Raw genomic sequence first — 16,353 nt, forward strand, 5'->3', positions numbered from 1 at the left:
AGAGAACACAACACACTAGGACAGTAAATGGTATGGCACAAGAATGGATTTTATGCAAGCGGTAAACAAAATAAAGCAACACATTTGACTTAACAAGGTGTGATTAATTGAACAAATTACCTTCACCCACTCCAAAACTGGTCTCAAATCCCTTTCTAATTTTAATATCCATTCCTGCCTTGCTTAACTATGCAACCCACATCAGTATCGCTAGTTGCTGCATACCTACCACCCCTCTAGCAAAGAGCTGGTCGAAACTATTATGAACAATTAAATGCTCATTCACTAACTGGAAGACTCAGCACTGAGACATGCAGTGTATCCCACAACTGCTCCCAGCAGAGGAAGTGAGAGACCTCAATAAAATGCTTATTTTTTAACTCAGTGATAAACACCACCACTGAATATCTTGCATCACTTAACAGGTGCTTCCTTTGGCCAAGGGGAAGAAGCTTTAAAGCTATAAACAGAAGATGTGAATACCCCAGGCTCCAAGGAAGAGATTCCTAATTTCTAGGGAAGGAAAAAAAGAACAAAGCAACTTGATTGTACCCTGCTGTTCAACAAGACAACTCAACAGATATACTAATAATCCAGAGAAGCAGCCCCAAAGCTTATCCAGTGAGAAGCCTGTTTGCTGAAGCAAAGCAGCATGCAAACCAGCTATTTTCTAAGCCAATCCACTGATAAGAAATTAAGAACAGCCATACTCTGTCAAATCAAAGGTTAGGGTGACCATATCTCCCTGTTCCAAATACAGGACAGGGAGATATGCGGGGGAGGGGCAGCTCCTCCCGGCTCCACCAAGCCCTGGGGAGCCAGGAAGGAGGCGACAGCCACCGGCCCTACCCCTGGAAGCACTGGGGAAGCAGCAAGGAGGTGGCAGCCACCCATGCTCCCGCCCGTCTCTGGGCAAGGAAGCCCTAACCTGCTGTCTTCCTCCGTTGCAGAGAGCATGTACTGATGTACAGTACGAGCTCTCCAGCTAGCAGCTGCTGGCACAAAAGGTCAGCACGGGAGGGCCCAAATATGGGACAATTAGTCCCTTTTAAAAAATAAATAGTGATGCCCAAAGGTCCATCTAGTCCAGTAACCTGCCTTCTGTGAGTGGTACATGCCAGGTGCCCCAGAGGGAATGAACAGAGCAGGTAATCATCAAGGGATTGTCACCCATTCCCAGCTTCTGAGAAGCAGAAGCGAGTGTCACTATCCCTGTCCATCTTGGCTAATAGCCCTCGATGGACCTACCCTCCATGAACTTATCTAAATCTTTCTGAACCCTGTTAAAGTCTTGGCCTTCACAACATCTTCAGGCAAAGAAGTTCCACGGCTGACCGATCACTGCATGGACAAAACACGTCCTTTTGTTTCCCTGCTCAGAATAAGGAAACGTCACCTACTTAACCTGCATCATCGGGATACAGATGCATCTGTTATTTGGTGACAAAGCAATAACTACAGCTGTAGAAAGCTGCCTCATGATAAATATCTTCTACCTGGAAAAGTATCATCATGGATGGCTCAGCCATCAAGAACAATCTGCAACAAACCCACAACAAGAGGTATGGCACCAAGCAGTACAGAAAGGTGACATCTGGGAATTTTTACACCTTCATGTTAGCCATTCTGAATTTCTAATGTTCATTTACTCTAGCATTCTAAAGAAGTCAGCTCATCGAGTTTTTAAATTAAATACAAGTCTAAAACAGATAAAATGCCTTGAAGAAAAGGACAGCAGAAGCCACTCTTTCTCCATATTTCCTCATTTGTTTTCTCTCTGCATTTTCCTTCCTTCTAGTTTGCTGACTGCTCTCTTGATTGCTGTACTGGTAAAATGTATTCCTCTCTCCGTTCCTGAGCCAGGAAGATCATGCTGCTGGAGGTGGAGAGCCACTGACTTTCTACTGGAAGCAGAGGCAAGAACCACTGGAGGGGAGAGATGCCTGGACTGGCACACTGATGCTTACAGCCCTACACCTTTACAGTTCAGCTACATCAGCAGCCACACAAAGAAGGGCAGGAAGAGATTTTCAAGGAGCCACCAATAGCTTTAGCAGGCCCCATCAACCCCTACACCTTTCCACTCCTACACAGACCTTCTGAATTTTGCTTCCCCGCCCACCGGGCTAGCCACAAGAAATAAAAACAGATTTAGACTGTAAACTTCCTGGGGTAGAGAATTGCAACTTCATTGCTGTACGCTAAATTCCAGTAATCTCAAACAGGACTCTCAGAAAACTGGCAGTCACCTAAAAATGCCACTTTTTTCTCAAGATCCTAAAAAGGCATAATTCTCCAGTTAGCACCGTGAGGAGTTTCTGTACAGAGGACCCTAAGCAGATTTATATTACATGAAATACTCATCCATCAACCCCAAAATACCCCAGTATCGGCAAAATGGATTCCCACCTCATATTTCAAATGAGGTTCCTTTTCTTAAATTCACACGTGTGAAGCGTGAAGTCCTACAGCACCCCACCAGCACTGAGCCTGAGCTGAGACACTCAACTGGGAGGAGGTGTTAGACTGTGAGCTCTTGTACAAACACAAAAATAGGGTCTCTGTCCAGCACCTAGCAGAGAGGTGGGCAATAATTCTGATGGTGGAGGGAGACGCCACTCCAAGATTTTAATAAGTGGTCAAGGGCCATGCTTTCCATAGAGGGGATACTGGGTCTTTGAGAGAGGTCGGTTGTAGAAGGGAGCTTGGGGACACAGGGTCAGTGTACTAAATTTCTCCCTACCTCTGGGGTCTGGAGCAAAGTGCTACATAGAGCAGAAAGCTACTTAAAGCAGCATGGGGCTCCACACTGCTTTAAGCGGCTTCCTGATCCATGCCTGAGAGTCCCAGCAGGGCAGTCTGCATGCCACATCTGGTGGCTTGGTGGGCCAGATCTGGCTGACAGGCCATATCTTTTCCACCCCACCCTACCACAATCAAAAGTCTTGGTCACAGATCAAGACCCAGGCACTAATCACACCACAAATACTTGGAATGCTCACAAGATGCTGAGACCCACTAGTGCCAATGAGTTCATTATTGTTTACAAGCAACTACGGTCTCAGAGCTGGTGCAAACACACCACCTAATACTATACCACTTTCATGGCATTGATTTATGAAAGACAGCACAGGAGGCCTCTCCTAAAAGTTCTGAACTTATCAATACTCACTGCAAAGTATGTACAGGTACTATTTGAAAACTTCACATTGTGGTCTTGGAGTAAAAGTGTCATCAGAGAATTGTATATCTTGGTGATGGTTAGGGGAGCCTGTTGTGCAGTTTGTGGAAGTCACAGATTCCATGACTATTGTAACACTGAGGCCCCACTGTAGGGGAATCTCCTGCTACAGCCCAGCTGCTATGGATTTCTTCCTAATCCCCAGCTCCCAGGCATAAAGGATGGAGTCAAATCCTCCCTCTCCGGCCAGAGGATAGGAGGCCACAGCACCCTGACACAGCATGAGAAGTCTCACAACCTGAACTTTTGTTCATTGCCCGTGACCTATGCACTACTTTTACTAAAAATATCCATGACAAAAAAAAAAAAAAATCACAGTCTCAGTAATTGCCCATTCAAGCAAGAATTGCCTTCACCCCTCCTTGGCCAGCTGGTGATATAATACAAGGCTCAGTTGTCTACCTTTGCCCCACCCAGAACAGCTGGAGAACTATCAAAACCACCCACAGGTAAAAAGGACTGATGTAACAAACAGTATGACTCGGACCACGAATAAAAGACAAAAGACAGATTCGGTATATCAAAGGGTGGAGAAAACATGCTGCCAACATTCACGGGGGAGACATCTCTGAGTGGAGGCTGTTCAGTGGAAGACTGAACTCCCAGGAAGCCAGCCAGCTCTTCACAAGACTGAAGAAAAATGCTGTTAGATAAGAAAGGTTAGCTATTAAGTTCTGGCTCTAGTTTGCATTAGATTTTATTTGTATTGTAACCACTTGTTTCCATCACACTCCCCCATCTAGTGCAATCTCCCTACTTCCATACTAAACCAAACGGTTTCTACAAAACCCCTCAGTGGTGTGTATTAAACAGAAGCTGTGATTTAAGGTAAAACTGGTAAACTGGTACCCTTTTTTTGGGAGCAGAGAATCAGAGATTTCTTTGAGTGGCCCAGCATAAGTGACAGGTGATCACTGAACATTTCAAGACTAAGGTGCGCATTTTGTTAACGTTCAAAGAAAAGACAACACTTGCGCGGCCGACAGGCCAGTGGTATTTAGGGAACCAATACTCAGTTATTAGAAGGGAGGGGCACTCTCAGTGAAGGTACGTGGTAAAAACATGGCTCACAGTGACAGGTACCCCAAGAACACCCATCTTTAAATCATTCTGCACCCATTACTTTGTCTGTCCCCTGATGAAACAGGGTATTCAGCGGCTGCTGATCATTATCCATATGGCTTCCAGCAAGGAGCAGTTCAGGTAGATGCCCAAAGGAAAGTCCTTCTTGCTATTTTTGGGGGTAGGTGGGCAGGAGAAGGTGTAAGAGCAGAGTAAGAAATCTAATGACCAATGGAGGCAGGACTTCTGGCTACAGAAGTGTTACAGGTGTGACACTTAGGCCTTGTCTACACTATGTGGCCTACAGCAACTAAGCTGCAGCATCACATCTATGCTGCTTTACACCAGAGTGTAGATTGGGGTGGACAAAATGCAGCCCACGGGCCAGATCTGACCTCCCAAACACATTACTCTGGGCCAGGGCTGGAGGACAATGCCCTGCAGCCCAGCAGCGCACACAGGCAGTCTGCACACCTGCCAAGACCCCAGCCGTGCTGCTACCAGAAGACGGAAGTCTGTAAGCCACTAGAAAGCATGTCTCTGTGCGCCCCTGTGGGAGAGGGGACAGCAGGTCTCAGAGCACTGCCTGTCCAGCACCTCCCTTACAGCTGTCATTGGCAGGAAACCAGCTAATGGGCGCTATACTCATGGGTGCGAGCAGAACACTGAGACCTGCTGCCCCCTTCCCACCAAAGGAGCACAGACAAACTTGCCAGCAGCAGCTCACAGCTTTGAGCAGTGTGGGGCCACCATGTCACGCAGGGAGCCACCAGTCAGGAGCCACCCATGCCTATCTCCTGGCCACAGCCTGCATCTGGCATCCCCTCTTGCACCCAAGACCCTGTGATAACTGCCTCCTGTTCCCAGACAGCCACAGACTTGCAGGGGCTATAACCACCAACTCGTGGTGTTTCAGGTATTGTAAGTATTCCAGAATATGTTGAAGTGGTCAGTGATCCCCCATACTGGTGAGACAAGACAGAAAACTTTCACTTAGAGGCTACGTCTACACGTGCCCCAAACTTCGAAATGGCCATGCAAATGGCCATTTCGAAGTTTACTAATGAAGCGCCGAAATGCATATTCAGCGCTTCATTAGCATGCGGGCGGCAGCGGCGCTTCGAAATTGCTGCCGCGCAGCTCGTCCCAACAGGGCTCCTTTTCGAAAGGACCCCGCCTACCTCGAAGTCCCCTTATTCCCATCAGCTCGTGGGAATAAGGGGACTTTGAAGTAGGCGGGGTCCTTTCGAAAAGGAGCCCTGTGGGGACGAGCCGCACGGCAGCAAGCGGCGTCAATTTCGAAGTGCCGCTGCCGCCCACATGCTAATGAAGCGCTGAATATGCATTTCGGCGCTTCATTAGTAAACTTCGAAATGGCCATTTGCGTGGCCATTTCGAAGTTTGGGGCACGTGTAGACACGGCCCGAGAGATCAACAGCTCTTATAGATGACCTATTAACTAGCAGAATCTCTTAAAAGTCTTTAGAGAAGGCCTGCTCTCTAGAGTCTATCCATGAAGCATCTAGGCCAGGGGTGCGCAAAGTGGGGGGCAGGCCCCCTTGAGGGGGTGTGTGAAATTTCACAAAGGGGGGCGCAGCATGATTGGCTGCTGGGTCTCAGGTTCATCCAGCTCATTAAACATACTGACATATGTTACTGTTTTTATGTATGTGCAACCCCATTTATGTGTGGATTTACATTCTACATATTTTCTGACATGTGCAAAAAGGTTTTTTCTTTTCATAGGAACATACCTGAAATTTCCATCTGTTTGGATTACACTAGACAGGTGCGGACAGAGGTGCTAACTGCAGGGACAAAAAGTAGGGCCCAATGTAAAAAGCTTGCTCACCCCTGAGCTAGGCAGTTAAAGGAAGGACTGTAGGCTCAGGTGAAGTAAGCAACTGTGACTCTAAAACAGCAGTTTTCAAACTGTTTAGGCTACATATCTCTTTCTGAAGAATGCAGTCTACCATGTATTGCCAACTGAGGTAGGCAGAAGTGACCCATGGGGAAACGTAGTGTCCCTTTGAACTCCTTGGGTTAGAAAGCATCTTTTAAATATGTTTTGGGCATTGTATAACTTAGTGGGGCTCTGATCCCTAAAGCGGGGACTTATATGCATAATCGCTTTAGAAACAGCAAATGATTTCTAAAATGGCTAAATAACTTTAGATATTATTTCTGCTTCCTCTGAATAGTTACGGAATAAGACAGAGATTTATTACTAGTCACTTAACCCATGTCTTCAGGCACCAAACCAGCCATGTTGACAACCTGCTGCAATTTTAAGGAAAAGCTACAATTTAGAGAATGAAAAAAAGAGAACTAGGGTATCAAAACCAGCATTCTAACAAGCATGTTTGTATGCCCAGTTTACATACCAGAATCAGAACGCAACCTTACATCAGTCAAACTAATTGCTCAACTCCCCAAGTGCCCTTCTAAAACTCCACCAATTGAGGGTATAATGCAACTAATTTATGAACACTTTAAGTCATATCTCATCAGGATCACAATGCTATAAAATCCACAAAGGCTTGGATTTTCAAATGCCTAAGTGTTCAAATCCATTGATATTCCACAGGATTTAGGCACTTACCTCTGTTAGGGCCCTTTGAAAATTCAAGCATAAAATACCATTTTCTAGGCACAACAAGAACAAGCTCAGCACCTGGATGGACATTCAGATAGCAAGCCTCATTCAACTGTGCTATAGTTTTACAAGGAGAAAAACCCATCACATAGGACATTTAGAATCAGGCAAAACTACTGCACTGGGACTATACTGTATGCAACCACCACACTATGGAAGGGGAGGAAGAACTCAGACAACCAGTTAGCTTAATGTCTTTAATACCCTAATTCCATGAAATAATGCACTACTGCACAATTAAATCATAATATTGATATGCACTTATTCAGGTAGGAAAAACAATTATTTCTACTGCATGATTTACAAATCTTCAGAGTAAATTTTTAGAGTACTATAATTGCAAAGCCCACAACATATTGATTACTTGCACACAGAGCTCATAGTTACACGCTTCTGATTTAAATAAAAGATCACTTTGCAACGAAGGAGCAGTAACACAATCTAGTTAAAAAGACTCTGGACAAAAAGCTAAATAGCAAGACTAGAAGCTCGGTCAACAGACCAACTCATTCCAGCTACAGGCAAGGCACGTGACCATATCCGTAAGCCATCCAAGCAGTAAAACTGAAAAAGCAGCAACAAGATGGTCTCTGAACACCGGAAACTGCATCGTTTGAACTGTCATGGTAGTTCCACATGGGCTGACTGCCTAATAATTTCTGATTCTCCAAGTAACAAATTCTTTACAAATAGCATTTTATAAAGCACTGTGATTTTTACAAAGCCCATCTGTCAGGCCGGCACTGTGTTGCACTGAAACAAGTCATAACACAAGAATTTTCTAGAACTGATGTCCACAGGAGAGAAGGGAGGAGCTGAATAGGCAAAAGTTGTGTTTATGCTTTCTACTTGTGTACAAAGCTCTGAAAGGATTTTTAAAAGGAGAGTTTTTCTTTTGCTTTCATAAGGTTAAAAAAAATTTGTTCTCCTGTATCACTGGAAGTCTGGAAGATACAAAGCTAGAATGGGACTTCTCTCAAAAAGGACTGACAAGCTTTTAAATATATTTTATTCCCAGCATTTATCAAAACACTCACACAGAAGTGGTGTCCCCAAGCAAAAAAGCTCTAAGTAAAAATAATTTCAATGATTAGGTTTCACTTCTTTGATACTACTTGGAATTTCATAAACCCACAAACTTCCCATACAGCTCTATAGCAGCCTTCAGAATAAACAGCTAGACAAGACCAGAACTCCATATAAAGATTTCAAGCAGTAACTGAAAACCTGAAAAAAAATTAACCTTTATTGAGTAACAAAGAAGCTAAAGGGCAAAACTCTGTATTTCTTTTGTAGGTCAACTCTACGGCTAAACCTCTATGCTGAAGATCATGTTAGAACATGATTCAACGTCGTCTTTGAAGATTGGTCCAAAATGTATTTTAACCAGGTTAATAAATCATGTTATAACTTGGCACAAAATTTACAAGACTGACTTATGAACAACTCAACCCCTCTGCTTGTTATTAGTTCTTCTCTCCATCAGTGTGCCTTTTCTAATTCAGGAAAGACAAGGACCCGGTTACATCTCAAGGGTCATGCACTCACACCAACTCCAACAAACATTCACATGGTTAGAACACAGTTTAGCCTCTCAAAGATAAGAGCAAAGTGTGTTTTAGTATTGTTGTAGTGCGGTTACAAAATAATCTAGTCACCACAGTTTTAATAGCACACAGGTTAATATTAATTAAACATGACCATGCAAGTTCATTAATTGTTTCATTTGCATTATTTTTATATTTCTGTTGATCCAATGTCCATTCCTACATAAGGGAGAGAATGCCCCTTCAATATAGTTTAGTAACTCAACTGGAAGCCTTTGTACCTTGGAAGGAGTTGGTGCAGTTCTAGGAACCAGATTTTTGTAGACACTTGGGACAACTGTGGTGGTCTTGTTGCCATTTGCAAGGTGAGGAACTGGTGATGTAAATGCTGCTGAGAAGGCAGCAGCAGGATCCTCTTTTGAAACCTTTTTGATGACCAGCATCTTGGTAGGTTGCTTGGCACTAGGAGGGTTTTCTACAAAAGAGTGGAACAAGACCTCAAAAAATAATTAGAATCTCCATAATTCCACAAATCTTCACTCTACCTCTACTCCAATTCTACCTCAGAGTTTAAGATGCTGAAATAGTCAAGTAATGCTGCTATTAACAGCTCCTGAGTTCAAGTTCAAATGGAGAGGATGTCAAACAAAGATGATAAAGTCCAATATCTGGTAGACTCCTCTTGATTTTGAAAACTGTCTATGATGGCATCGGCCCAAGATTTTAATAGCCTCTCTGACTTTGCTGAAAAGGGAATCAGAATGGGTCATTATGTTCTGAATTACTGAAGAGTAATGTTAAGTTAATTCACTAAAATATTTAGTGAAACTCATACTTTACGGTTCAATGTTCTGCAACCTAAAAAATTATGTTTTGCTGGAGGAAACAGAAGTTCTCAGGAACAGTATACTTTCTTGAAACTGTAATGTAAAACTACTTAAGTGTTTAAAAAGCTTTTTAGTGCTGCTAATCTTGTATTCTATTTGGGTAAGTCAATAAAGATGTGAATCAATCACTCAAGAGATGAAAATTAGATCTAGCACAACTGAATATTGAATGTTTTAGGATATAGGTAATGAATAATTGATTTACAATTCTATCCCACCCAAGTTCACCTCCCTAGTTATAGTCACCACACTTTCCAAACAGTGATTAAAGAAACATTTTCAGGTACTGCTAAGAGACACCCTCTTTTTATCAGCCTACCTTCTTGAATGAAGGGAACAGAGGTACAATATAAAGGAATTTAAAACTTTTTTTAATGAATTTTTAAAAAACCAAATCTCAGAACAACCTGGTACATTTTTACAGTACTTCAGCATCTCCGGTATAAATACCATTTCAGTAACGCTTAAAAGCAAGGATATGTGCTCTCTCTGGTCCTCTTAAGCCTATTCTACAATTCTAATTCTGCATTTAGCTATGAAGTTCTAAGTATTTTTATGATCATTTCATGCCAACATTCCACACCCACAAGCTTAGGGAGGCTGCTAATTCCATGGAAGAAGATAACAATTACAGATGAGTGAAGTTTCTATTGCATGCCATTAGCAGCGTAAGGCCATGGGATCTGGGTCCTCAGCAAGAGGAAACAGACCTGCAACCTTACAGGCTAAAGCAATATGCTTTACTGCAAGAGCTAAAAGCCATTTGGCTCTCTGCTAGGGGTGTAGAGCAGAGACTTCACTCTCCCTTGTCAGCAGTCTCAGCATGAAAACGGAAGAGAAGTAAGTACAGCTCTAAGTATCAGAAAACAGAGTGGGAGAGGGATGGTGTGGGGGGAAGGGAGGGAGAGAAAAAAGAAAAAAAAACAAACAAACAGCTGACTACTTCAGTTTAATTTTCCTTTAAGGCTCCCCCTATGTATAAAAAAAAAAGTTTCAATATATTGTTCAATTCTTCTGCTCTCCATGTGGTCATCTGTTTTTTATATAGTGACAAAGTTCTCTACATACCCCACACTCCAGAAGGTGTCCCTAAAGGTTTGCTCTGGTTATTCTGTTTTCCAGCTTCTGGATTCAAAGATGGCTGCAAAAACATAATCCAGTTGGACGCATTAGAAGATATCACATGTTGCTATTTATCAGAAGCACTACTACTGTAGAACATCGGAGCCAAGTACATGGACCAGATCCATTTGTGCAAAATGCAGTGACAACAGAACAAAGACAGTAGCTGCTCCCAAAGAGCTTTAATTTTCCTTGCGCTTGGCATAGAGTAAGCAAAGACACAACTCTTAAAGAGTTTCTAATACATAATTAAGGAATTGAGAGATTAATTGGTATTAATCAGAGGCTTAAGATGATATGTCCAAAGCCCAATTCTTCATAACCACACACAGTTTCATACAGGCATTAACAGTTTAATATTCTGATACCAGATGTATAGGGACATATCTGATTAGGGACATAAAACCCTGTTTAGCCTGTTAAAATCTACCGTTTAACCAATTAAACTGAAGAGGGGCACAGATGGAAAGGCCACTCCAGACTGGCTGGGTTGGAGCAGCCTCAGCTGCCCCTGCAGCATGACAGGCCCAGGGCTGCTGGGCTGGAGCATCCCTGCCCGCAGTGCAATGGGGCTATTGTGTCTGGGCTGGAGTGCCCCCTGCCTGCAGCTGCTCCGACCCAGCTGGAACTTCCCTGCCCATGGTGCCATGGGTATATGGCACTCTGGCATGGCCAGAGCAGGCCTGGTCCCCAGCATGTTGTAGGCAGGGATGCTCCAACCCTGCCAGCCACCCCCGCCACTGCTCCCGCTGGCGTGGATGGGAACTGCCCCACCAGGGCTGGAGCACCCCTGCCCACAGCAGCACTGGAGCAACCCTGTGTACCTTCGGTGGTGGGCTGCCCCAGCCCCTACCAATTAACTGGTTAACGATTAACATCCTTACCTCTGATGAAGATGAATTTACAGGTATACAAACTAAAAGTTAAACTTATGTTAAAATAAATTCCATGGGATCAAAATTATAGGCTGTCATTTCATCTGAAGGATGCAGTCTTTGTAACTATCTTTGATAGAGGGTCAAATCCAATAGTTGAAAACTTACGAATGGGGGGAGTGAAGTAAGTAAAAAAATCAGGTACCTGATGATAAAAGACCCTGTGTTCACCTCCATGTTCCCCTCTTTTCACAATTGGAAATTCAAAATCATACCAACTCCCTACTATGCTAATTACAGCATAAAACTCCAGTCATGTGCTTCTGGAAAAGCTAGCATGCCTGGTTTAAAAGCTGAAAGAAATTACCATCATCTCTTAAATTGAGTACCGTCTCAGATCCAAAACATTGCACAAACTTTTGCTATCAGAGTTAATATTTCAATTTACCAGGTCTTATCAGTTTTACACACCAGGAAGCTGAGAGAGGCTGGCTGATGTGCAGAGTGCAAACAGGAATGCACCAAAATTGGCCTTTATGGTTTAAGTATTTCAAAAGTAAGCTTGCCCTCTTGACAAATACATAAACTTAAAAGTACTATATTATCAGCCAAGTTACGAACATACTTCTATGTGACAAGTAGCTCAATTCGTTTTTACCACTTTTTTTTTTTTTCAGAGAAATCAGGTCACCAGCTGTACTGTGTCTGGCTGACTGAACAGACTTGCGCATCACAACACTAAATATAGCAGATTTAAAATAACCTGGAAAAATGTAATGATTTAACCAAAATAAAAACAATCCTGCATACTCCAAACCCGATACATAATGCCCATGGGGATGTTGGAAAAAGTAAAAGTTTTGCAAGCACTGCTTGCAGAACTATTCCATTAACACTGACATGACCATCCAAAAGCATGGGATGGAATACAACTGTTGATCCTTTCCACCAACCAACGTTAATACAGTAAAACCTAGAAAACCGTTTCTCATTGCTGTTGTCAGTAGTGCAATAATCACACTTACAAAGTCGTCTTCCTCAAACTGCAGCTTCTCTTTTTCATCTCTCCGCTCTTCTCTGGGCTCAGCGGGCAGCTTTTCTTGAAAAGCTGAGTTCTTGCGAGAGTGAAAATTGCCATTCCAGTGGCGATGAACTCCAGTTCCTCCACCACCACGCTGGTTCATGCCATCATGGCCCCGGGAGGGACCATGCCAGGCAGGCTGATTGCCAGAAAGCCCAACATGAGCGCCTTTAGAAACACCAGAATCTACGGAATCATGTCGGAGGAGAGAAGGCTGATGCCAGCAGTCTAAACAAAAGGAGTTAAGTATGCAAATAAAAAAAAGTTCAAGAATGACCCGATATTTTCTAATGTTGGTCTATGTGCTCTAAATAGCTATTAGATTGACCTTACCACAGAGAGATCGTCCATCTGCGAGAGTAAAAAAAGTCAAATTACAGTAGAATTCAAAAGCTATGTACAACTTCCACAGAAACCAACAGTAGCACAGACGGATGGCACATAAGAGAAGGATGGTAGCATAAGTGGCTTTTTGTGTTACAGGTATGTAGTTTTGCAAAGTTAATTTATATTCAAAAGGCATACATTCTGCATAGTTCGGAATTAAATCTTTGGATATAAAATAAGTTCTACTCACCTCCCGTAGTTCTGAGGGGGCCATTATTAAAAAATCCATCAGAAGAATTGTGTCGTCTACGGCTCACACCAAACCGGCCCTCGCCCCGTGGAAGATGCTCTCCATGTTTCTCAAAGGTGGCTGCAGGAGACTGCAGAAGCAGATTAAATGACTTAAGTCACCCCCTAGGGCCAACTTTCTGATCATTTATATGAAAATAAGACAGTCTCTGCTTTAGCTTTCAGTAATTACAGCGATAAGGAGTACAGAGGTCAACTGCCAATTCTAGATAGTTCAATTTTGTGCATCCCCACTAGAGGTGTGAAATCAACCTCTGATCTTCCCAGTAGTCTAGATATACTCTTTGTTTCCTTAGCAAATTCTTGTCTGCGCATCAATCTGGACATCTATCACAAGATGCTCAGGATTATGAGTGCCATGCATAAGCAATGCAAGTGTCTACTTGTCTTCACACAGAGACCTTACACCTTTGAGTTAGCTAGATCTACCCCTTGTACCCCGCTGTCAGAAGGTGAGAAATCACAACTCAACTCAAATCTCCTGTCCCAAATTTTGGGATTTCACATATAAGCAACTCTAAACAGGAACTAGAAATTCCGAGATGGGAACCAAGAGCTTGTTATTGGTACACTGCTCATCAGTGCAACATTACTTTGGAGGGAAAAAAAGCATTCTGCATTTGTACACAAATATGAAGATGCTGGTAGGCCAATGTTCAAGCCCTACTTCCCCATTGTGAGAGCTCAATGCAGACTGAAGTTAACAGGATTTATTTACTACCATGTTTGTACATGCACTGAAAAACAAACCTCCTCTCTGTAACAGAGGGGATTAATTTGCTAAAGAATTTAAAGTCAGCAGAGGAACAGTTCTCTCTCATTACATAAATAGCATTCTAAACAAGTATGCAGGCATTTAAACTAGGCAAAATCCAGGACCAAAACTTGTTTTACTCATTAAAGTAACAGGTTCTGGCTAGGTAATATGAATGGAAGAGTTACCTTGGCTGACTGTGGAGTTGAGAAATTAAGCCAGGCAGGAACAAAGTCATGCTGCGCCATTTAGGTCCAGTGTCTCCTTTCAATAAAGTGAGGCATCAAACCTCATGGCCAGGATCTACAAGTGAAAGAAAGAACAAACATCTCCAGTCTGTCAGCCCAGGCTGTGTAATTAAGTGGAATAATTGCACTGTAACATTTAGGCCTTGTCTAGTGAAGAGAAAAAAATAAGTCAGTCTTTCACTGGGCTGAAGTGCAATTCTTACTATAAAACTGACAACATGGTTTCCCTGGCCAGAATAGATAAGTCCTTTACAAGTTCCAATACTTCCTGTTTACATCTTTGCTATATTTACTCATCTACTTTCTGAAGGAAAATACACAAGGCCATACTGCAGGGCAATGAACACTTGCAAGAGCATGTATTTTTGAGTGTCGTGGTGTTTCATGGGTCTATGCACTGCATATTTGTTCCGTTTCCTTTCTACTTCCAGACCTATCCCATTACGAATTTCACAAATACATTGCTAAGGCTGATATTGGAAAGTCACTAACAAGGGCACCAACTGGGTGAGATTTAGAGTTAGACTTGTGATGAAAATCTAATCTCACTGTTGCCCACTGTTAAAATTATCTTAAGGCCCCAAAATTCTACACACAGTCCATAACCGTGGTGGCTGATGTGCTGAATTCCTGACAGTGAATGGAAGACAAGGAGGATGAGGATATGACAGAAGATGGTGAGAAAGGAGACTGAGCATCTGTAACTGCACCGTTACAAGAAGTAAGAAATTTATGACAAACGCGAGGGGGCAACATGCAGGTGAGAAACTCAGATTCGTGAACTGAAGAAAAGTTAACTTTCCATAATATGTGATATGACTACCACCTTGCAGTTCTCTGAGTTTTTGTTAACTGCTCACTTAGAATAAGTCAGCTATACTTAGTATAAGTTGGAGAGGGGGGTCCTCTTGGTTCCCTCCTTTTTGCAGCCTCTCAGTGTTCTACATGAGTGAAGATTTTTTTATGTACATAGAGAAATAAAAGTGTGATCAACTACCCAAAGTTCGGCCTCCGTGGTCCAAATCTCTCCTTTATTTCTGTGCTTCGCTCTGATCTTCAGGCTCCTTCCTTTTCCAGGATGCAGTTATGGCGGGCTTGAGGTAATGGTGCGTCTCAATGCGGAGCGCGAGAAGCCGCACTTTGTGCTGACTGCACCGTTCACCCCCCTCAGCTGCTCATCTTAATCTCTCTATGTACTCACACTCCAAAAAAATACCTAAAAAGGTAATTTACATTTAAAAAAGCCACAACCACGTTCACCTCATTAAATTTCCTCTTGTTGTAGTGCTATAGAACTTACGTTTTACATTACAAAAGTGGTTGTTGGATCTGCAGGACAACATTCAGAGCAACACCATGGTTAACAATGAACAGATATACCCAAATCTGTGGGATTATTCATTGTCTGTAACACATCAGTTTGAAAGCTTGGGGGGAGGGCAGAAGGTTCAATTATATAAAAACGCTTCCCCCAAATTCTAATATTAAATGGGAGACATCTGCCCAAGCATATGCTCTTAAAATAGAAGCTTCATTTTCATCATATGTACAGTCGCTAAAAAGTCCACAGTGCTAATGTTCTTAAAAACGAACAATGTCTTGATACACTCTTCACTTCAAGTAGCTTAGGTTCCCCTCCAAGAAACTAACTGCTATTTGACATTAAGATCAATGGCAGACACAACTGCTTCTATGTCTTTGCTGTTGACCATTTATGTGCTGAATAAGCAAAACAAAGAGTAAACTCCAAAAGTATTCTCTTCTCTTTAAAGATCTTCTGGATTGTGTGCTGTGTTTGAAAGGTGCCAAATTATTCAATGAGAGTTTCTTGTTTAACTGCAGAGTTTACTTCTGGGTTATAGTCCTCCTCTTCCATCAAAAAAAACAAACAAACGGTGGAATGCAGGAACTGTAATCACTACAAAGGAAAATGAACACCCATCAATAAAGGTAATTAAAACATACAATAAGATATGTCCAAAATGTAGCACAAAAGGAAGAAGTGCAGAAATTGTATTGTAAGTGAACATAAAAAAGCAAGTGGGTTTGCATTTTTTTGTTCAACTATAGAAACCCAGAAATATTTGCAACATCTTGCTGTCTCCATCGCCCCACCACATTTACAGATAACAGAGTTCCTCAGATCTAAAACAGAGCTCGTCCCCCCAGATCCCAGAAACTACAGTGCTGCTCCAGTTCTTTAGCCACAGTTATGGATATGAATGGGACATAACCATGGAGGCT

General features: G+C 42.6%; 1 protein-coding gene across 2 annotated transcripts in view; it reads right to left on the reverse strand.

Annotated features, from left to right (window-relative positions):
• Window positions 1-16,353, reverse strand: part of GPBP1L1 (GC-rich promoter binding protein 1 like 1) — a 46,436-nt gene that overhangs the window by 10,051 nt on the left and 20,032 nt on the right. Inside the window, exons 2-8 of one of the 2 annotated variants that reach the window (XM_075003133.1) lie at window positions 15,410-16,027; window positions 15,107-15,325; window positions 14,050-14,164; window positions 13,049-13,178; window positions 12,416-12,699; window positions 10,462-10,534; window positions 8,788-8,981 (exon numbers count right to left, since the gene is read on the reverse strand). In XM_075003133.1, coding sequence (XP_074859234.1) covers window positions 8,788-8,981; window positions 10,462-10,534; window positions 12,416-12,699; window positions 13,049-13,178; window positions 14,050-14,109 — 741 coding nt within the window. In that variant the 5' untranslated portion in view covers window positions 14,110-14,164; window positions 15,107-15,325; window positions 15,410-16,027. Of the gene's footprint in view, window positions 1-8,787; window positions 8,982-10,461; window positions 10,535-12,415; window positions 12,700-13,048; window positions 13,179-14,049; window positions 14,165-15,106; window positions 16,028-16,353 lie in introns of both variants that reach the window. The other variant, XM_075003134.1, reaches the window with a different exon arrangement.

This window comes from Carettochelys insculpta, chromosome 9 (genome assembly GCF_033958435.1).
Source record: "Carettochelys insculpta isolate YL-2023 chromosome 9, ASM3395843v1, whole genome shotgun sequence".
Taxonomy (NCBI): Eukaryota; Metazoa; Chordata; order Testudines; family Carettochelyidae; genus Carettochelys; species Carettochelys insculpta.